This window comes from Salmo trutta, unplaced genomic scaffold, assembly GCF_901001165.1.
Source record: "Salmo trutta unplaced genomic scaffold, fSalTru1.1, whole genome shotgun sequence".
NCBI classification, from domain to species: domain Eukaryota; kingdom Metazoa; phylum Chordata; class Actinopteri; order Salmoniformes; family Salmonidae; genus Salmo; species Salmo trutta.
Window position 1 is genome coordinate 4,093,014 of NW_021822962.1, and position 24,277 is coordinate 4,117,290.

Sequence of the window (24,277 nt, forward strand, 5' to 3'; positions counted from 1 at the left end):
GTGTCATAAACCCGCACATCTTCAGACCCCTAGATCTCTCCTCCTCTGTTGGGGATTTGGGAGATAATCTGTAGGGTGGTGGTCTCCTGTACCCTGACCTGATCAGGACAGTCATGACACCTCTCACCCACACACACACACACACCCACACATATACCCTCTCACACACCCACACACACCCACACATATACCCTCTCACCCACACACACACACCCACACATATACCCTCTCACACACACACACACACACACCCACACATATACCCTCTCACACACACACACACACCCACACATATACCCTCTCACACACACCCACACACACCCACACATATACCCTCTCACCCACACACACACCCACACATATACCCTCTCACCCACACACACACCCACACATATACCCTCTCACACACACACACACACACACCCACACATATACCCTCTCACCCACACACACACCCACACATATACCCTCTCACCCACACACACACACACCCACACATATACCCTCTCACACACACACACACACACACACCCACACATATACCCTCTCACACACACACACACACACACACCCACACATATACCCTCTCACCCACACACACACACCCACACATATACCCTCTCACACACACACACACACACACACACACCCACACATATACCCTCTCACACACACACACACACACATATACCCTCTCACACACACACACACCCACACATATACCCTCTCACACACACACACACTCACCGCATAGGGTTTCTGATGACAAAATGTCTTTGTTGTTCAAACACTGATTCTCACAGATATCACAGAGATGGACCATCATACTGACTCCACATATTGAGCATTGGGGATGTGATCTTTGCGTAAAGAATCATTATTAAAAAGAATAACAACTTAATCACACTGGTATTCTAGGCATTAAGATTACCAGGGTGCTGGACTTCCTCTTTGTTTGAATAAGTATAATTTTTTAACCTGGTAGCACAGTAATGTGAGAAAGTTTACACTTTCAAATGAGTATACAATAATAACAGACTTCACAGAAATGTTTTTGAATATTCTTTGGACATGATTCTGGTGAACAGTATTTTGAACAGGATTCTGTTTCTGTTCTTGTCATGTGGATCACTTGACAATGCTCAAATCTAGGACCCCCCCTCCCTCTGTAATGTGCCTTTATGTTGTATTATCTAATGATTAGAAGAATGGAGGTCGGGACGTCTGATCGTTTGTTGAACTTTATTGAAAACATTACAAGGATACATACACTGTTGTTCACTAGTTCTTTAGCTCAACTAGTGCAGGAGTAAAACATGGAATGGAATTCTGAGTGTATCAGTTCAAACTGGATTTACAAGTTGCATGGACTCTCTCTCTCTCTCTCTCTCTCTCTCTCTCTCTCTCTCTCTCCCTCTCCCTCTTTACAGTAAAGAGGCCAGGCCTTTCACAGTGATACTCATGACTAGAGGAAGGTATCCAGGCTGGTCCTTCATCTCTGTCCTCAGTGTGTCCTCCTCTCTCTTCAGTGTAACTTTAGAGTGACCAAAGAGACTCTCTGTCCTCCCAAACACCACCTCCTCAGTCAGAACAGCCAGACCTGCATCTCTCAGAGAGAGGGTCTCCCCACTCCCTGCTGCCACATGCTGCACCTGGAGGACAAGCAGCACAGGAATACATTGATATGCTTTATTTTCTGGGTCATTCTTGAATTAAGGTGGCATTTGTATCCCTCGACTTTGCAATAATGACAAACACTTTAAAATGACAAATAGTTAGAGATTATACATGTTTTAATTGATATTTAACTGTTTATCAATGTGAAACATAATGGAAGTCCTGTATACTACAAAACTTGATTTTTATGCATTGTTTAAAGTACTTAGGGAAAGCAAATAGTCTTGTCCCAGTAGTGATGAGTAGAGCTGTAGTGACATGTTTCAGGGATTTAGAGACGTCTATCTATTATTTTGAATGCTATAAAATAAACAAATGTTTTTAATATCATTAGTGTTACCGCCTTGTAAATCACTCATTACAAAGACATACAAGGACCGTGAGCTTTCTTTCCAGTGGCAAACTGTTATCAGGGTAGGGGTCTATATTAAATCAGATGATCAGCTAATCACACCCTTTTAGTATGTCATACATGGTATCATTCCAGTGATCATTTGGTGTTTAAATAAAACATGTAATTGGTGTAACTCAATTTAAATGAAGGGAAATTACACTGAGGAAAATTATTAATCAAATTACTTTTAAAGGTTAAATTACCTTAGATTTGAGATCGGTGGCCTAAATTACTAACAAATGTGTCATTGGTGTGACCTGTACTTTGATGCAACTCATCATTCAGGGCAGCCCCACCACTATCCAGTAGATGGTGCTGTTCTGCATGTAATTCTGGTTTTCATTCATGTCACAACATTATATCAGTAAGAAAACACATTTGATTTGTAATTGCTTGAGCTAATAAAGCATACAGGACGTCCTCGCTTCCCTGTTGTATTGTTATTTTGGTACATTTTATTTGAGGAAAGGCAGCTCCCTAATGTAGCTGTTTCAGCCTCCCTCAGTGATCTGGTGTGGAGAGGCTAGCCAGGGAACTCAGTCAGCTGTAGCCCGGTGCTGCTATAGAGATTCATTAGTAGTGTCCGCCCAAGAAGGCTTGATGTCATTTGCCACAGATAAATATACATCTTATCTCCTGTAGCAATTTCATAGTTGTTTATCGTCTTCTAGTTAGCTAGCTGAAAAGTCATCATGAATCATGTCAACAATCACCCAGCAAATAATTTTAAAACGTGTAGAGCTAAAACATCTTTGTGCTCATCAACCACTGAACAGGCCTCAGTTAAATTAGAGCAAGGTAGAAAATAATTAAACCTGAGTGGTTTGGATGGAACTTGCGGTGGCTAACAGCTGTTTGAGGAGGCTAGCTAGCTAGCTAGCTACTACATGTTGTTAATGATTGATGTCAGAATGTAATAACCCAGGGAACTGTATCTATACAATGGTTGAAGGGAGTAGCTTTATAAACGTTGTTGCTTTATTCATAACCTGAGCATCTTGTTAACAGACAGGCAACTGCACTCAGAATGGTGTTCTGCTGTGTCCCAATACTCTAACAATGATTATCAATATTGCAGACCGATGGTGATATATTTCTGAAGTAAAATAGACTTTACTCTATAAAGTATGCTGGACTACCGTGGTCTTCCTTGCAATAGGAGCCAAAGATCTGGGCAGTAGCTTTATACACTGGTCATAACCCTTATGTAATAACGTTTGTGTGTGTGGCTCAAACTCACTGCTGGGATTGGTTATTATTTAGGATGGTGCATTCAATGTGTAGTGTAGTAATTTATCGATGCATATTCACTTTTTTTCATTGAGTTTCCCCACCAATATTTTTATGTTAAAAATCACCACTGGTTCCCGTCATTGGTGTTACTACTGCTAGTGGTGGTACAATGTTATCATAATGGTATAAATATTAGTTTATTTAACATGGGAAGATATGCCCCAATACATTTACATGAACAAAAAGCTAGAAAAATGAACTCCAGGTCATACAGGACTGGAGGCTCAATCAAGCAGGTGTGAACTCACCAGGATCTGCAGGGCCTGTAAGACTGGAGGACTGCAACAGGATCCCAACACAGAGAGACCCTCATCTGTCATTCCTGAAGAAATTATTATGCACACATAAAACCACAGTAGTGAAGCTAGTTTCCCAGGAACTGATCAAATAATAACTGGAGAATAACTGAAAACTGCTCGCCATCTCACCGTCCATGGCACTGACAATGAGGTGGACGGTACTGAGAAGTGAGGATCTGATCTCATCCTCATCCTTCCCAACACATTGGTCTACAAGATCCAGTATGGCCTGGACTGTTTCCCTCTCAGACTCTTCCAGATCACCCAGGTCAGGAGTCTCACCATCACACGTCTGATCCAGCTGTGATGAGAGAGAGAGAGAGAATATATTTAAGACAAGAGCATGTTACAGATTTTCTGGTTGATATATTAACCCCCTAGAGTTGATTGATCCACTGGTGCGTCAATCTAAGTTACATAACAAAAAAATCCCCATCAAAATCTGTTAGTTAAAGCTAGAGATATGTGGTATCTTCCGAACGGTTTGACCTACAAACTACTCCATGGAAAAGGGAGAATCCCACGAAGGTGTTCTCTGTTTTGCTCTACGATCCCCACAAGTGTCAGGAGACTAGTCTGAAGTCGGTACTGTCGATGTGTCAACTACTGATTGGTAGCATCCAAACGTTTGCGATACATAGTAAGGGGACCCCAAAGGGGAGATTCTCCCGAACACGATGGTGTTCTCCGTGTTTCTCTACGACCACAAGTGTCACGGGACTCGTCTGAAGGTAAACATTACCGGAATAAAAAAACAAATGGAAGTATGAAGGTAATTTTGTGCCCTGGTTCACATTTATGTATCCTTAAAAACTGCCTTTAACAAAAGACAAAATAAATTAATCGTTGTGTTTCGATGTGAAGTATTGGTTTTTACTTGCCTAAAACAATAATTGTTCATCTCTCAGTTCAGCTGTCAGAGATTTGAGCGCAAATGCATCAGGGCATTGCATGCATACATTCCTGTAGGTATACTGTATTATATGAATAGAAAATAAATATATGGAAGCTTAGGCCCACTCTAGGGAGACCGAGAGGAAGATAGAGATATAGCGGTGCCATGTTCACCACACCAACATTTCTTTATCCTTGACAGATACTACTGCTATACAGAATGTCTTTATCCTTGACAGATACTACTGCTATACAGAATGTCTTTATCCTTGACAGATACTACTGCTATACAGAATGTCTTTATCCTTGACAGATACTACTGCTATACAGAATGTCTTTATCCTTGACAGATACTACTGCTATACAGAATGTCTTTATCCTTTACAGATACTACTGCTATACAGAATGTCTTTATCCTTTACAGATACTACTGCTATACAGAATGTCTTTATCCTTGACAGATACTACTGCTATACAGAATGTCTTTATCCTTGACAGATACTACTGCTATACAGAATGTCTTTATCCTTTACAGATACTACTGCTATACAGAATGAGTGGAATGAGTTTGACACATTCTTAACGCCATTAAAAACTATAAAACAGCCCTTTACTAAAATTCGTATATTTTCGAGCAGAATATTTGTTTATAAAGATAACCATTATATTAGTAGAATAAATGAGTAAATCCGGTAGACCTAAAACATTGTTCCTCACCTCAAGTTCAACTGTCGGCGCACTGCATTCATAGGCCTGCAGTAGGACTATAGCCTACTAATAACCACACCATCACAAAAGTTTCTTAACTTTATCAGGGTAATGTCAACAGTTTCTTAAATTTATCAGGGTAATGTCAACAGTTTCTTAACTTTATCAGGGTAATGTCAACAGTTTCTTAAATTTATCAGGGTAATGTCAACAGTTTCTTAAATTTATCAGGGTAATGTCAACAGTTTCTTAACTTTATCAGGGTAACGTCAACAGTTTCTTAACTTTATCAGGGTAACGTCAACAGTTTCTTAACTTTATCAGGGTAATGTCAACAGTTTCTTAACTTTATCAGGGTAATGTCAACAGTTTCTTAACTTTATCAGGGTAATGTCAACAGTTTCTTAACTTTATCAGGGTAATGTCAACAGTCAGTCAAGTCATTGTTAATAGGGACAACAGGATCAGGTTACTATATTGTGGCATTACATTTAGAATGATGTCTGGCCCTCTGTTTTTTCTTTGTCATGGTTTGAGTGTAAGTAGGCCTGTAGTAGCCCTATAGTAGCCCTATGGTAGTATCCCTATAGTAGTAGCACTATAGTATCCCTATAGTAGTAGCCCTATAGTATCCCTATAGTAGTAGCCCTATAGTAGCCCTATAGTAGTAGCCCTATAGTAGTAGCCCTATAGTAGCCCTATAGTAAACCTATAGTAGTAGTCCTATAGAAGCCCTATAGTAGTAGCCATATAGTAGTAGCCCTATAGTAGCCCTATAGTAAACCTATAGTAGTAGCCCTATAGTAGTAGTCCTATAGAAGCCCTATAGTAGTAGCCCTATAGTAGCCCTATAGTAGTAGTCCTATAGTAGCCCTATAGTAAACCTATAGTAGTAGTCCTATAGAAGCCCTATAGTAGTAGCCCTATAGTTGTAGCCCTATAGTAGTAGCCCTATAGTAGCCCTATAGTAAACCTATAGTAGTAGCCCTCAATAGTAGTCCTATAGAAGCCCTATAGTAGTAGCCCTATAGTAAACCTATAGTAGTAGCCCTATAGTGGTAGTCCTATAGAAGCCCTATAATAGTAGCCCTATAGTAGCCCTATAGTAGTAGCCCTATAGTAGTAGCCCTATAGAAACCCTATAGTAGTAACCCTATAGTAGTAGTCTTAGAGTAGCCCTATAGTAGCAGTCCTATAGTAGCCCTATAGTAGCCCTATACAAGTAGTCCTATAGTAGCCCTATACTAGTAGTCCTACAGTAGCCCTATACTAGTAGTCCTACAGTAGCCCTATACTAGTAGTCCTATAGTAGCCCTATACTAGTAGTCCTATAGTAGCCCTATACTAGTAGTCCTATATTAGTAGTCCTATAGTAGCCCAATAATAGTAGTCCTATAGTGGCCCCATTGTAGTAGTCCTGTAGTAGTAGTCCTATAATAGTAGTCCTATAGTAGCCCTATAGTAGTAGTCCTATAGTAGTAGTCCTATAGTAGTAGCCCTATAGTAGTAGCCCTATAGTAGTAGTCCTATTGTAGCCCCATAGTAGTAGTCCTATAGTAGTAGTCCTATTGTAGCCCTATAGTAGTAGTCCTATAGTAGTAGTCCTATAGTAGTAGCCCTATAGTAGTAGCCCTATAGTAGTAGTCCTATTGTAGCCCCATAGTAGTAGTCCCATAGTAGTAGTCCTATTGTAGCCCTATAGTAGTAGCCCCATAGTAGTAGTCCTATAGTAGTAACCCTATAGTAGTAGCCCCATAGTAGTAGCCCCATAGTAGTAGCCCAATAGTAGTAGTCATATAGTAGAAGTCCTATAGTAGTAGTCCTATAGTAGTAGTCCTATAGTAGTAGTCTTATAGTAGCCCTATAGTAGTAGTCCTATGGTAGCCATATAGTAGACCTGTAGTAGCCCTATAGTAGCCCTATAGTAGTAGTCATATGGAAGCCATATAGTAGCCCTGTAGTAGCCCTATAGTAGTAGTCCTATAGTGGCCCCATTGTAGCAGTCCTATAGTAGTAGCCCTATAGTAGTAGCCCTATAGTAGTAGCCCTATAGTAGTAGCCCTATAGTAGTAGTCCTATAGTAGTAGTCCTATAGTAGTAGCCCTATAGTAGTAGTCCTATAGTAGTAGTCCTATAGTAGTAGCCCTATAGTAGTAGCCCTATAGTAGTAGTCCTATAGTAACCCTATGGCAGTAGTCGTGTAGTGGTCCTATAGTAGTAGTCCTATAGTAGTAGTCATAGAGTAGTAGTCCTATAGTAGTAGTCCTATAGTAGCCCCATAGTAGTAGTCCTATAGTAGTAGTCCCATAGTAGTAGTCCCATAGTAGTAGTTCTATAGTAGTAGCCCTATAGTAGTAGTCCTATAGTAGTAGCCCCATAGTAGTAGCCCTATAGTAGTAGTCCTATAGTAGTAGTCCTATAGTAGTAGTCCTATAGTAGTAGTCCTATAGTAGCCCCATAGTAGTAGTCTTATAGTAGCCCTATAGTAGTAGTCCTATGGTAGCCATATAGTAGCCCTGTAGTAGCCCTATAGTAGTAGTCCTATAGTGGCCCCATTGTAGCAGTCCTATAGTAGTGGTCCTATCATAGTAGTCCTATAGTAGTAGCCCTATAGTAGTAGCCCTATAGTAGTAGCCCTATAGTAGTAGCCCTATAGTAGTATCCCCATAGTAGTAGTCCTATTGTAGCCCCATAGTAGTAGTCCTATAGTAGTAACCCTATAGTAGTAGCCCCATAGTAGTAGCCCTATAGTAGTAGCCCCATAGTAGTAGCCCTATAGTAGTAACCCTATAGTAGTAGCCCCATAGTAGTAGCCCTATAGTAGTAGCCCCATAGTAGTAGCCCTATAGTAGTAGCCCCATAGTAGTAGCCCAATAGTAGTAGTCATATAGTAGTAGTCCTATAGTGGTAGTCCTATAGTAGCCTCATAGTAGTAGTCTTATAGTAGCCCTATAGTAGTAGTCCTATGGTAGCCATATAGTAGCCCTGTAGTAGCCCTATAGTAGTAGTCCTATAGTGGCCCCATTGTAGCAGTCCTATAGTAGTAGCCCTATAGTAGTAGCCCTATAGTAGTAGCCCCATAGTAGTATCCCCATAGTAGTAGTCCTATTGTATCCCCATAGTAGTAGTCCTATAGTAGTAACCCTATAGTAGTAGCCCCATAGTAGTAGCCCTATAGTAGTAGCCCCATAGTAGTAGCCCTATAGTAGTAACCCTATAGTAGTAGCCCCATAGTAGTAGCCCTATAGTAGTAGCCCCATAGTTGTAGCCCTATAGTAGTAGCCCCATAGTAGTAGCCCAATAGTAGTAGTCATATAGTAGTAGTCCTATAGTGGTAGTCCTATAGTAGCCTCATAGTAGTAGTCTTATAGTAGCCCTATAGTAGTAGTCCTATGGTAGCCATATAGTAGCCCTGTAGTAGCCCTATAGTAGTAGTCCTATATTGGCCCCATTGTAGAAGTCCTATAGTAGTAGCCCTATAGTAGTAGCCCTATAGTAGTAGCCCCATAGTAGTAGTCCTATAGTAGTAGTCCTATAGTAGTAGTCCTATAGTAGTAGTCCTATAGTAGTAGTCCTATAGTAACCCTATAGTAGTAGCCCTATAGTAGTAGCCCTATAGTAGTAGCCCCATAGTAGTAGCCCTATAGTAGTAGTCCCATAGTAGTAGTCCCATAGTAGTAGCCCTATAGTAGTAGTCCTATAGTAGTAGTCCTATAGTAGTAGTCCTATAGTAGTAACCCAATAGTAGTAGTCCTATAGTAGTAGCCCCATAGTAGTAGTCCTATAGTAGTAGCCCTATAGTAGTAGCCCTATAGTAGTAGTCCTATAGTAGTAGCCCTATAGTAGTAGTCCTATAGTAGTAGTCCTATAGTAGTAGCCCTATAGTAGTAGCCCTATAGTAGTAGCCCTATAGTAGTAGCCCTATAGTAGTAGCCCTATAGTAGTAGCCCTATAGTAGTAGTCCTATAGTAGTAGCCCTATAGTAGTAGCCCTATAGTAGTAGTCCTATAGTAGTAGTCCTATAGTAGTAGCCCTATAGTAGTAGCCCTATAGTAGTAGTCCTATAGTAGTAGCCCTATAGTAGTAGTCCTATAGTAGTAGCCCTATAGTAGTAGCCCTATAGTAGTAGCCCTATAGTAGTAGCCCTATAGTAGTAGCCCTATAGTAGTAGCCCTATAGTAGTAGCCCTATAGTAGTAGCCCTATAGTAGTAGCCCTATAGTAGTAGCCCTATAGTAGTAGCCCTATAGTAGTAGCCCTATAGTAGTAGTCCTATAGTAGTAGCCCTATAGTACCATAAATTCCGGACTATAAGCCGCAACTTTTTTCCTAGCTTTGAACCTCGCGGCTTAAACAATGACGCGGCTAATATATGGATTTTTCCCGCTTTCAATTTTTTTTCTTCCAAAAAAACATTCTGTGACGTGCTCAGTTTTTTGGCGGCATGAAGCTTTCATTAGACCAATGAAATTGCCGAACGGGTTAAGGTCAAACAACTTTTTTGTTTACTGTTTAGATTAAATCGAGCGCTCTCAAACTTCCCATCATTCTGATTACGGTAGTCATTTTGACACCCTCATCATGGCAAAGACACGGAGAAATGCATATGATGCAGCTTTCATGTTGAAGGCGATTGATCTGGCTGTTGGAAAAGGAAATAGAGCTGCTGCACGGGAGCTTGGTCTTAATGAGTCGATGATAAGACGTTGGAAACAGCAGCGTGAGGAATTGACTCAGTGCAAAAAGACAACTAAAGCTTACTGCAAATGTTTTATTTTTTGTTACAAGCGGTGTTTCGTTAAAGCCTATTTATTTTTGTTACAAGCCGTGTTAGGGTTACTATAGGACTACTACTATAGGCTACTACTATAGGGTTACTATAGGACTACTATAGGGCTACTACTATAGGGTTACTATAGGACTACTATAGGGTTACTATAGGGCTACTACTATAGGGTTACTATAGGACTACTATAGGGTTACTATAGGGCTACTACTATAGGACTACTACTATAGGGTTACTATAGGACTACTATAGGGTTACTACTATAGGACTACTACTATAGGGTTACTATAGGACTACTATAGGGTTACTATAGGGCTACTACCATAGGGTTACTATAGGACTACTACTATAGGGTTACTATAGGGCTACTACTATAGGGCTACTACCATAGGACTACTACTATAGGGCTAGTAGTCCTATAGTAGTAGTCCTTTACGGCAAGCGGATTGCCATCGGACCCCGGCATCGGATCCCAGCATCGTCTCGGGCAGAATGTATGGCTCTCCACCCGGGATCTGCCCCTCCGGGTGGAGTCTCGCAAACTGTCCCCACGGTTTATCGACCCCTTCCCCATCTCCAAGGTCATTAGCCCCTCTGCTGTTCGTCTTCTATTGCCCCGTACCCTTCGTATACACCCCACCTTTCATGTGTCCTGTATCAAGCCCGTGTCTCACAGTCCCTTGTCTTCCATTTCCAGGCCCACCCCTCCTCCCCGGGTCGTCGATGGCCATCCGGCGTATACGGTGAGACGCCTCCTGAGGGTTCGACCACGGGGCAGGGGTTTCCAGTACCTGGTTGACTGGGAGGGTTATGGTTATGGCCCGCTAGAGACATCCTGGACCCAGCCCTCATCACCGACTTCCACCGCTGGCACCCCGGTCAAGCAGGTATGCGCCCATGTAGGACGCCAGGTGTCGCTCCTAGAGGGCGGGGTACTGCCATGCCCTGATCTGTTTCACCTGTCTTTATGCTTGTCTCCAACCCCCTCCAGGTGTCGCCCATCTTCCCCGTTATCCCCTGTGTACTTATTATACCTGTGTTCTCTGTTTGTCTGTTGCCAGTTCGTCTTGTTTGTCAAGCTTACCAGCGTTTGTCCTGTCAGCTCCTGTCTTTTCCCAGCTTCTATTTTTCTCGCCCTCCTGGTTTTTGACCCTTGCCTGTCCTGACCCTGAGACTGCCTGCCGTCCTGTACCTCTGCCCCTATCTAGATTTCCGACCTCTGCCTGACCTGACCCTGAGCCTGCCTGCCGTCCTGTACCTTTGCCTCTGTTGCTGAAATAAACATTGTTACTTCGACTCGGTCTGCATCTGGGTCTTACCTTATCCTGATAATACTCTTTTTCCTCTAACCTTGGCTTTACTTCATTGAAAAAGGCCTCAATCTTCAGGAATAACAGTAGCCTAGACAAAGGCTCCTTTTACTCACTCGCTCTCTCTCTCCCTCTCCTCAGCAGCAGGGGCACGTCAGGTGAGCGGCCGGAATCAGTTTCAGTTGGACATAAGCTATACATTTTATTGAGTTGCAATTGGCTGAAACAGACATCAAGAGGACGGGTCCAATCAGGTCCATTCGGTTAATCAATTGTAATTGCACATACCCAAAACCCGTGGCAATTAGATCAGACCCGACCCAGAGCCGAGACAAAAGTCAGAATTTAGGATTTCGGATCTGTTGGACCCGTGAAGACCTCTACCACTCACCACACTCTCCAGCACACTGACTGCCTCTCTGTCCTCCATGGTTGTCTTGAGGAGCTGGAGCAGAGAGGAGCGTTTGGCCACCGGAAGGGTTAACAGGAGCTGGAAATGACCACTCAGTTTGTCCAGTTCTGTCAACACACAAACAACACAGAGACCATTTTGTCAAAGTGTCATATTTTTATGTAGCAAATCATTTATTTTTATATTCCAAAAGTGTGGAAACATTGTAATTACCAATCAAAGAGAAAGATTTAAATATGGAACATTCCATTAAGTAGACAACATGTTGACCAGACGTTCCATTCAGTAGACTACATGTTGACCAGATGTTCCATTCAGTAGACTACATTACATGTTGACCAGAAGTTCCATTCAGTAGACTACATGTTGACCAGATGTTCCATTCAGTAGACTACATTACATGTTGACCAGACGTTCCATTCAGTAGACTACATTACATGTTGACCAGAAGTTCCATTCAGTAGACTACATTACATGTTGACCAGACGTTCCATTCAGTAGACTACATTACATGTTGACCAGACATTCCATTCAGTAGACTACATTACATGTTGACCAGACGTTCCATTCAGTAGACTACATGTTGACCAGACGTTCCATTCAGTAGACTACATTACATGTTGACCAGACGTTCCATTCAGTAGACTACATGTTGACCAGACGTTCCATCCAGTAGACTACATTACATGTTGACCAGACGTTCCATTCAGTAGACTTCATGTTGACCAGACGTTCCATTCAGTAGACTACATTACATGTTGACCAGACGTTCCATTCAGTTCCATACATGTTGACCAGACGTTCCATTCAGTAGACTACATGTTGACCAGACGTTCCATTCAGTAGACTACATGTTGACCAGACGTTCCATCCAGTAGACTACATGTTGACCAGACGTTCCATTCAGTAGACTACATGTTGACCAGACGTTCCATTCAGTAGACTACATGTTGACCAGACGTTCCATTCAGTAGACTACATGTTGACCACTAGACAGGAGACATTACCCTCCACTGGCATTATTACCTTCGTTCAGATTTAGGGGGCTGTTGGGAACAAAGTCGCCTCTCAGGTCCACAATTCCATCCTCTTCAATCTCATCCTTTGACCAAACCTTTTCAAAGCCCCCATTGTTGCGGATGAGGCACAGCTCTGTGGACAAGAGCAGACAACCAGTCACATAACCAGACATAACCAGTCACACACAGACAGATACAGTGGCTGTACTAAATACACTGAGGAACATAGACTCTGGCTGTGTACTTTATCATGGTACTTAACCATGCAGCTATACCTGGGACATTGATAAACCATACACTTCCTCACCAAACGTTCCATTGCATTTGACGTAGAGTTCAATCAGACTGTAGGCCATGACAGTATTTGCAGGAATACCCAGCGACACATCACTTTCTGTCTGTGTACTACCGCTCTGCTTCATAGAGGCCTGTGGAAAACATTTAAAATTAGTCAGAGACGTTTGGTGCACAGATGACCCAGATTCTAACCCAGACAGTCACATATACTACACCATTACATTTTCAGGAAGTGGTTCTAATGATAAAAACACGATTTGCTGCCTTTTGAGAAGTGTAACTTGCTCAAATGTATTTGGGGATTTCACCTAATTTGAACAGTCTCTCATAAAGAGCATAGGTTCAACTTCGTAAAAAAACATGTTTTCCCATCTCAAGAGGTATTTTTTTAATGATTATAGTAAGTGCCTATTAAGTAACAGGGTTGACCATTTTAAATCAGCCATAAATATCCTTGTGACAGGGGGAATGGAAGCCTGTTGTTCTCAGGGAGTGGCAGTGGAAAGAAAGCTTCCCCATTTATTTGTTTACATCTATGGATAACAGGTTTGAAGTGTTATGCTCGACCCACTCAGTTTTCCACCACAAAACACCAGAATATTGACTAAAAGAGTAGAAGCAGTTTACCTGCTTTTACACTTTCATTTGACTATTAGATGTTCAGTATTTCTTTAGAAAACAGTTTCACCATATTAAAACAAGAGTTCACTTCACGTAACAGGGTTGACCTTAAAAAGATGGACAGACGTAAATGAATCACAGTAAATAAATACAAATCTTCAGATATGACTTTGTCAAAACAACAAAAGAACTAGGGTTTTTACAATGATGGTGAAAACGTGGAGAAATGTTGGGATAAGTGGGTTAAACATTTTCCAGAAGTCACAGTCAAAATGCTGAATTGTGGCATTTTAGAAAGTCTTTATTCAAATAAAAAAATGGTACTGAAAATATCAAAGGTACCCTGTGAGTATTACGACTACTGAACAGACATCTGTGAGTATTACGACTACTGAACAGACATCTGTGACTATTACCACTACGGAACAGACATCTGTGAGTATTACCACTACTGAACAGACATCTGTGAGTATTACCATTACTGAACAAACATCTGTGACTATTACCACTACTGAACAGACATCTGTGACTATTACCATTACTGAACAGACATCTGTGACTATTACCACTACGGAACAGACATCTGTGAGTATTACCACTACGGAACAGACATCTGTGAGTATTACCATTACTGAACAGACATCTGTGACTATTACCATTACTGAACAGACATCTGTGACTATTACCACTACGGAACAGACATCTGTGAGTATTACCACTACGGAACATACATTTGTGAGGATTACGACCACTGAACAGACATCTGTGACTATTACCACTACTGAACAGACATCTGTGAGTATTACCACTACTGAACAGACAGACATCTGTGAGTATTACCACTACTGAACAGACATCTGTGAGTATTACCACTACTGAACAGACAGACATCTGTGACTATTACCACAACGGAACATACATCTGTGACTATTACCACTACTGAACAGACATCTGTGACTATTACCATTACTGAACAGACATCTGTGACTATTACCATAACTGAACAGACATCTGTGACTATTTCCACTACGGAACAGACATCTGAGTATTACCATTACTGAACAGACATCTGTGAGTATTACGACTACTGAACAGACATCTGTGACTATTACCACTACGGAACAGACATCTGTGAGTATTACCACTACGGAACAGACATCTGTGAGTATTACCACTATGGAACAGACATCTGTGAGTATTACCATTACTGAACAGACATCTGTGAGTATTACCATTACTGAACAGACATCTGTGAGTATTACCACTACGGAACAGACATCTGTGAGTATTACCACTACGGAACAGACATCTGTGAGTATTACCACTACTGAACAGACAGACATCTGTGAGTATTACCATTACTGAACGGACATCTGTGACTATTACCATTACTGAACAGACATCTGTGACTATTACCACTACGGAACAGACATCTGTGAGTATTACCACTACGGAACAGACATCTGTGAGTATTACCATTACTGAACAGACATCTGTGACTATTACCATTACTGAACAGACATCTGTGACTATTACCACTACTGAACAGACAGACATCTGTGACTATTACCACTACGGAACATACATTTGTGAGTATTACGACCACTGAACAGACATCTGTGACTATTACCACTACTGAACAGACATCTGTGAGTATTACCACTACTGAACAGACAGACATCTGTGAGTATTACCACTATGGAAGAGACATCTGTGAGTATTACCACTACTGAACAGACAGACATCTGTGACTATTACCACTACGGAACAGACATCTTTGAGTATTACGACTACTGAACAGACATCTGTGAGTATTACCACTACTGAACAGACAGACATCTGTGAGTATTACCACTACGGAACAGACATCTGTGAGTATTACCACTACTGAACAGACAGACATCTGTGAGTATTACCACTACTGAACAGACAGACATCTGTGATTATTACCACTACTGAACAGACATCTGTGATTATTACCACTACTGAACAGACAGACATCTGTGAGTATTACCACTACGGAACAGACATCTGTGAGTATTACCACTACTGAACAGACATCTGTGATTATTACCACTACTGAACAGACATCTGTGAGTATTACCACTACTGAACAGACAGACATCTGTGAGTATTACCACTACGGAACAGACATCTGTGAGTATTACCACTACTGAACAGACAGACATCTGTGATTATTACCACTACTGAACAGACATCTGTGACTATTACCACTACTGAACAGCAGTTTTTAGTTCATGTCAATTTACTGTACTTGGGAACTGTTCAATTTCTGTGAACCCAACTTTTAATCTCCATTGTGTAGAATGGCCTCTTAAAATATGTAAAACTGCCTAGGTAAAGAATTGTGAAATTTCCATCACCATTACGACTACTGAACAGACAGACATCTGTGACTATTACGACTACTGAACAGACATCTGTGACTGTCACCACTACTGAACAGACATCTGTGAGTATTACGACTACTGAACAGACAGACATCTGTGAGTATTACGACTACTGAACAGACAGACATCTGTGAGTATTACAACTACTGAACAGACATACATCTGTGAGTATTACGACTACTGAACAGACAGACATCTGTGAGTATTACGACTACTGAACAGACAGACATCTGTGAGTATTACGACTACTGAACAGACAGACATCTGTGAGTATTACGACTACTGAACAGACAGACATCTGTGAGTATTACGACTACTGAACAGACATCTGTGAGTATTACGACTACTGAACAGACAGACATCTGTGAGTATTACGACTACGGAACATACATTTGTGAGTATTACGACCACTGAACAGACATCTGTGACTATTACCACTACTGAACAGACATCTGTGACTGTCACCACTACTGAACAGACATCTGTGAGTATTACCACTACGGAACAGACATCTGTGAGTATTACCACTACTGAACAGACATCTGTGAGTATTACAATTACTGAACAGACAGACATCTGTGAGTATTACCATTACTGAACAGACATCTGTGAGTATTACGACTACTGAACAGACATCTGTGACTATTACCACTACTGAACAGACATCTGTGAGTATTACCATTACTGAACAGACATCTGTGAGTATTACGACTACTGAACAGACATCTGTGACTGTCACCACTACTGAACAGACATCTGTGATCTGTCAATATGGTCCTGACATTTACTTTATTTATGAAAGCCTAGCTATCATAAAGTGAGATTATTGAGATTAAAAATCTATTTTACAACTAAATCTGAGTTACCAGTAAAATATGAGGAAAATATCATTCACTTCAACAGAACACTTGGTAATCTTTCCTCCTACCTTCCCGCTCAGGAACACACAGGCACTCACGTTGGCTCCTACATTGCCACGCTTCTGGACATTGTTTGTGACCGGGCAAGGTAGTGACGTCATAATCCTCTCCGTCAAGACGCCTAACACTGCCCTGGGATTCACACGGGTCTGCTTGATCACAGGATGGGACATGTCCAGAACTCTGCAGGAGGGACCCATTTTAGGTAATATTACATAGAAATCTGGAAACACTGGAAAGCTACTTTAAAAGTAAAGAAAATGGATGTACCAATCACAGATTGTCCCTTTAAGCTAAGCTAGTAGGGAAAACAGTGAGGATGTTGTTTAAGTTTAAGGAAGTTGCTAAACCAGTACAGTTGCACTTCTTTGTTATCTGAAAGCACTTCAACCTGAAAATGACATTTTTACACAAAAGATGCCAGCCTGATGTCATTGCAAACAGTTTTGCTCGCTGGTCTTGGGTCTGAATATTGACTCCTTGGGAAAGTGAACTGTATGATGTATTATGACTGTATTATGATGTATTATGATGAATTATGAATGTATTATGATGTATTATGACTGTATTATGACTGTATCAGAATGTATTATGACTGTATAGGACTGTATTGTGACTATATTGTGACTGTATTATGATGTATTAGGACTGTATATGACTGTATTATGATGTATTATGACTGTATTATGACTGTATTGTGACTGTATCGTGACTGTATATGACTGTATATGACTGTAATGACTGTATTATGACTGTAATGACTGTATAATGACTGTAATGACTGTTTATGACTGTATAATGACTGTATATGACTGTATATGACTGTATAATGACTGTATAATGACTGTATATGACTGTATAATGACTGTATATGACTGTATAATGACTGTATAATGACTGTAATGACTGTATATGACTGTATATGACTGTATAATGACTGTAATGACTGTATAATGACTGTATAATGACTGTAATGACTGTATAATGACTGTATAATGACTGTATATGACTGTATAATGACTGTATAATGACTGTATAATGACTGTAATGACTGTATAATGACTGTATAATGACTGTATAATGACTGTAATGACTGTATAATGACTGTAATGACTGTATAATGACTGTAATGACTGTATAATGATTGTAATGACTGTATATGACTGTATAATGACTGTATAATGACTGTATAATGACTGTAATGACTGTATAATGACTGTATAATGACTGTATAATGACTGTAATGACTGTATAATGACTGTAATGACTGTATAATGACTGTATAATGACTGTAATGACTGTATAATGACTGTAATGACTGTATAATGACTGTATAATGACTGTAATGACTGTATAATGACTGTATAATGATTGTATATGACTGTATATGACTGTATGTTGACTGTATGTTGACTGTGTGTTGACTGTATTATGACTGTTATTGTCACGACTTCCACCGAAGTTGGTTCCTCTCCTTGTTCGGGCGGCGTTCGGCGGTCGACGTCACCGACCTTCTAGCCATCGCCGATCCACTTTTCATTTTCCATTGGTTTTGTCTTGTCTTCCATCACACCTGGTTCCAATTCCATCAATTACATGTTGTCCTTGTCCGTAATTGTTTGTTGTAGTGCTGGTGCACGGTATGCTGGTATTTACTGGGTTTTGTTTGATCCATTTATTGTATTGTTCTGTTGACGGTGGTTTATGGTTATTAAACACAACCGTTGTAAATCAGTTTCCGCTCTCCTGCGCCTGACTTCTCTGCCACCAGTAGCATCGCATTACAGTTATGACTGTATTCTGACTGTATTCTGACTGTATTCTGACTGTTATGACTGTATTCTGATGTATTCTGACTGTATTCTGATGTATTCTGACTGTATTCTGACTGTATTCTGACTGTATTCTGATGTATTCTGACTGTATTCTGACTGTATTCTGGTGTATTCTGATGTATTCTGACTGTATTCTGACTGTATTCTGACTGTATTCCGATGTATTCTGACTGTATTATGACTGTATTCTGACTGTATTCTGACTGTATTCTGATGTATTCTGACTGTACTCTGACTGTATTCTGATGTATTCTGACTGTATTCTGACTGTATTCTGATGTATTCTGACTGTATTCTGACTGTATTCTGATGTATTCTGACTGTATTCTGACTGTTATGACTGTATTCTGACTGTATTCTGACTGTATTCTGATGTATTCCGATGTATTCTGACTGTATTCTGACTGTATTCTGATGTATTCTGACTGTATTCTGACTGTATTCTGACTGTATTCTGATGTATTCTGACTGTATTCTGACTGTATTCCGATGTATTCTGACTGTATTCTGATGTATTCTGACTGTATTCTGACTGTATTCAGACGTATTCTGACTGTATTCTGATGTATTCTGATGTATTATGACTGTATTATGACGTATTCTGACTTTATTCTGACTGTATTGTGACTGTATTATGATGTATTGTGACTGTATTGTGACTGTATTGTGACTGTATTATGACTGTATTGAACATACGTACAGTATAGGGTAACTCACCTGTCTTTTGAGTAGTTATGTAACTCCTTCACATCAACCTTCTCTTTGTTCAGGCTGCCAAGGGACAGCTTCTGTTTGGTGGACCATTTCCCTCCCACGGTAATGTTGAAATCAGCCAACTTTGCCTCCACGCTTTCGTCTGCGTTCATTTCTTTCTTGTCACCAAATATCCCACTGTAGTCCACAAAGTCAGACTCCTTGACAGCTGAGGGAATGTTCAACATTTGAATGGACTCTATGCTATTATACCACAGCACATATCTATAACAGCCACATCCATGACATTATCATTGTCCTATTCTGCTCAGAAAAACAAGAGTAGAATAAGTAAGTAAATCAATGGTCAGATATTTTAGAACAACAACAACCCATATGTTACGGATACAGGTATCCTGTGTGTGTATCCTGTATGTGTGTTTCTTTTCTCTCCTTCTCCCCTCACAGGTGACAATCATCACTCCCCAATCAGTCATCAATCAGTCCCCAATCAGAAGACACCTGCTCCTTTTCCCTCAACCAATCACAGCCCCTTTCCCTTGGTTTAAAAACCCAGTCAGTTGTTTTCTCCCCAGATCAATCTTTGTGTTCATTTTCTCAATCTCGCTCTGTGTCCCTCTCGCTCTATTTTGTTCTTGCAACGACATGTCACATTTGTCCGGTAATCCTGTGAGTATTGTTTTGTTGTTTGACTGTTTGTTAGTTTGGTGGGAAAAGGGGGTACCAAGACAAGTCGCCCATGGGCATACATTACCCGTAGGAATACTTTGTCTAAGTACCCAAGTTAGAACTGGGCGGACCACCCACTGTATTTTTGGTTAGTTGGCTAGCTGTTCTTGAGGTAGGCTAGTCTAACTTAGGGGTGTTTTGGATTATTGTTTCTTTGCTTGGGTCCAGCTCAGCCCCTTTTCTCACACCCCATTACCGTGTGTTTAGCAATAAACCTTTAGAGTTTGACGGTAAACTTAAGTTGTCTGTGGTTTTTGGTTCTCACTGTTACTCGTCACTATAATTTGCATGAGTTATGTTACGGGTCTCGTATCCATCCCCCCCCTAGACTGCAGGGCTGAGTTATGTTACGGGTCTCGTATCCATCCCCCCCTAGACTGCAGGGCTGAGTTATGTTACGGGTCTCGTATCCATCCCCCCCCCCCCCCCCCCCCCTAGACTGCAGGGCCAAAAGGGATTCGTAACACCATAGTTATTTGTCACTAGCGGGATGCTCTGGTACTTACTTGGGCTTAAAGGTGTGTTTCCAGGCTCTCCAGGCTTCAGGACATCACCGAGGGTAAAGCCAGGGGACTGGTATTTGGGTTCCTGCCAGAAGCATCTGTGCCTGGTCTTGACAATGAGTGATCGGAGATTCAGTTTGTCTGTGTCATTCAGACTGGACACAGGGATCAGGCATCCCTCATGATCTGTGTCCTTCACGAAGGCTTTTGTGGCTTTGGCAAACATCTGAGAGATGGTGGTGGATCGTGTTTCTGCCTGCAGCAGATGGCAAAGACACAAATGACAAAGACATCTAAGAAACAAAACTAGGATGAACACATCGACACTCAATACATAACAGCTTCTGAAGAGCATTCTAAATACATTTCACAGTTGGCAAGACACTCAATAATGCAAACACAATCTCTTAGAAAGGTTCCCTTTTGCTGGGAAAAGAGTGGATCAGAACAGAGTGGCATTGCTTTTGACAAGACAGGAAACAGGATATAAACACAAACAGGATATAATTTCAGTCAAAACCATTGGTTGTGTATCATTCAAGGCTATTCATAGCATGCTGTAGATTTTTCTTCATTTTTATATCGCAAAAATCAGCCAGAGTTTCAATACTAGGTTCTCACTGCTTCTTCCTCTGGGTCCTTATGACACTGATAAATTGTAAAGATACAGTTTGTTATTAAGAATGACATTCTAGAATGTCTAAAGTGCAGGGAATTGGCTGTCATCCATGTTTAGGTCCTTGGTACATGCCAAGTTACTGATTCTGGATGTTTGTGACAAAGCAAGGTAGTGATGTTATAATCCTCTCCGTCAAGATGCCTAACACTACCCTGGGATTCTGCTTGATCACAGGATGGGACATGTCCAGAATTCTGCAGGAGGGACCCATTATAATCTGAGCCCTGACATTAGCCCTGTACAAACTTAAAGGAGAATGCCACCACTTTTTAACCTCATATTCATAATCAAATGTTCTTAATAGATCATTTGCTGAATACCTGACACCTAAATTAGGATTTCAAGTCAGGAACAATTTTTTTATTAACATTCAACAGTTAGCAAACAACCTAATGTTCACTTCTAATAAAAGTTGTGTGTGTATCCCTTGCTCTTACAACAAAGGGTATAAAATAAACAAGCAGAGGAAACTAAAATAACCACACTTCTTAACCTTTACTTTGAGAGTTTAAAATAGTTTGATCTTGATTCAAATAAGCAATGAACAGATACTGTACTATTAGATAAGTTGCAAGATAATGCCTTTGAATTTGGCTTATCTACCAAATGAGTGGTAGAAAATATCAGTCCAACTTCCGTTACTAGCAAATTCAGACTTGACACCAAGGCTTTGTTAACCACAGAAGTATAGCTTACCACTTTAGACAGCCTACATCTGTGGTTATGCATGTGCGACTTAACCAAGTCACATAAATCTACACTCTTAGAAACATTTTTCCAAAAGTGTTCTTCAGGCTGTCACCATAGAACCCTTTTAAGTTCCAGGTAGAACCATTTTGGGTACCATGTCGAACCTTCTGTAGAAAGGGTTCTACATGGAACGCTAAAAGGGTTCCAAAAGGGTTCTACCTGAAACCAAAAAGGGTTCTTCAAAGGGTTCTCCTATGGGGACAGCCAAAGAACCCTTTTAGGTTCTACATAGCACCTTTTTCTGTGTGTGGCTAAACTTCCAACATTCTAATATCAATGATGCATATATGTATCCAAAACAACCTGTATTTCATAATCTGCAAGAGCTTCAATACTTACAGTTTTTCAGTTTCTTCCTTCAGGTCCTATTGAGTCTGACAATTATTGACTTCAATCACTGTGTAACATCATGGGTAACTCTGGGCATCGGCTTTCAGTTGAAAAAAATGCACGCTCTTTTGGTACTTTAAACCAGCACAGCAGCTTTCACCGATCATAGTGTGTGTATGTTTCTAAAGATGTTACTTTTCTTTTTAAACGTCCTCTTCCACATATATAAGAGGGTAACTTACTTGTCTTTTGAGTTGTTAAGTAACCCTTTTACTTTTACTTCCTCTCTCTTCAGTCTCACTTCCTCTTTCTTCAAAGGACGACTCGAGTGTGGAGACGTGTTCAGTCCAAGAATTAAAGTTTAAATCCACTGCATCTGCTGCCAATTGTGTCCCCATGTCTACGCTGGCTTCTCCGCTGTCACAAAATGTCCCACTGTAGTCCACAATGTCACTCTCCTTGACAGCTGAGGGAAAGTTCAACATGACCATGGACTCTATTATGCCACAAAACACATCTGTGATGGCTACGTCCATGACATGATCATTTTCATAATCTATTCAGACATAGACTAACATAAATAATAAAATATCTATCACAACAACGACACAGGAGATGCATTCCAAATGCCCCCATAGTTTGAGTTTCTACACCCATTGTGCCTCAACACAATCCTGTCCTTGGAGCTCTCCGGAAAATTCCTTCGACCTCATTGCTTATTTTTTACACTGACATGCACTGTCAACTGTGGGACCTCATATAGATAGGTGTGTGCCTTTCCAAATCATGTCCAATCAATTGAATTTACTAAAATCAAGTTGTAGAAACATCTCAAGCATGATCAATGGAAACAGGATGCACCTGAGCTCATTTTTGAGTCTCATAGCAAAGGGTCTGAATACTTATGTAAATAAGATATTTCTGATTTTATTTAATACATTTCTAAACCTGTTTTCGCTTTGTCATCATGGGGTATCTAAAATGGATTAATTATATTTTTTTAATACATTTTAGAATAAGGCTGTAGCATAACACAGTGTGGAAAATATTGTACGTATTCACACCTGAGTCAATACTTTGTAGAATCACCTTTGGCGGCGATTACAGCTTTGAGTCGTCATGGGGATGTCTGTATCAGCTTTGCACATCTGGATTTGAGGATTTTCTCCCATTGTTCCTTGCGGATTTTCTCATGCTCTGTTAAGTCAGATGGGGATTAGCAGAGAACAGCAATCTTCAAGTCTTTCCACAGATTTTCAATGGGATTCAAGTCTGGGCTTTGGCGGGGCCACTCAAGGACTTTCACATTCTTGTTCTGAAGCCCTTCCAGCGTTGCTTTAGCTGTATGCTTCAGGTCACTGTCCTGTTAGAACGTAAATCTCCGCCCCAGTCGAAGGTCTGTTGCACTCTGAAGTAGGTTATCATCGAGGATTTGCCTGTATTTGGCTCTATTCATTGTTCCTTCTATCCTTACCAGTCTCCCAGTCCCTGCCCCTGAAAAGCATCCCCATAGCATGAGGCTGCCACCACCATGCTTCCCTGCGGGGATGGTGTTAGACGGGTAATGAGTTGTGCCTGGTTTTCTCCAGACATAGAGCTTTGCATTCAGGGCAAAGAGAGAAATTTTTGTCTCATCAGATCACTGAATATTTTGCCTTATGCTCTGAGTCTTTCACATGCCTTTTTGTGAACTCCAG

At 40.7% G+C, this 24,277-nt stretch overlaps 1 protein-coding gene across 1 annotated transcript; it reads right to left on the reverse strand.

Annotated features, from left to right (window-relative positions):
* Positions 1 to 1,225: 1,225 nt before the first annotated feature.
* LOC115187749 (gasdermin-E) lies at positions 1,226 to 22,882 on the reverse strand. Its single transcript, XM_029746774.1, has 10 exons — positions 22,590 to 22,882; positions 20,825 to 21,077; positions 19,593 to 19,797; positions 17,049 to 17,223; positions 13,099 to 13,219; positions 12,799 to 12,924; positions 11,752 to 11,879; positions 3,793 to 3,964; positions 3,613 to 3,686; positions 1,226 to 1,652 (listed from the first exon to the last, which is right to left on the reverse strand). The coding sequence occupies exons 2-10, from the start codon at positions 21,045 to 21,047 to the stop codon at positions 1,425 to 1,427; spliced, it is 1,452 nt and encodes a 483-aa protein (XP_029602634.1). The 5' UTR covers positions 21,048 to 21,077; positions 22,590 to 22,882; the 3' UTR covers positions 1,226 to 1,424.
* Positions 22,883 to 24,277: the final 1,395 nt, after the last annotated feature.

Coding starts and splice junctions, on each gene's coding strand:
- LOC115187749 (XM_029746774.1), bottom strand. CDS start 21,047: ATGTTTGCCAAAGCCACAAAAGCCTTCGTGAAGGACACAGATCATGAG. Junction 13,220..17,048: donor GTGTGTTCCTGAGCGGGAAG/GTAGGAGGAAAG, acceptor TGTTTTCCACAG/GCCTCTATGAAGCAGAGCGG. Junction 12,925..13,098: donor CAAATGCAATGGAACGTTTG/GTGAGGAAGTGT, acceptor TCTTGTCCACAG/AGCTGTGCCTCATCCGCAAC.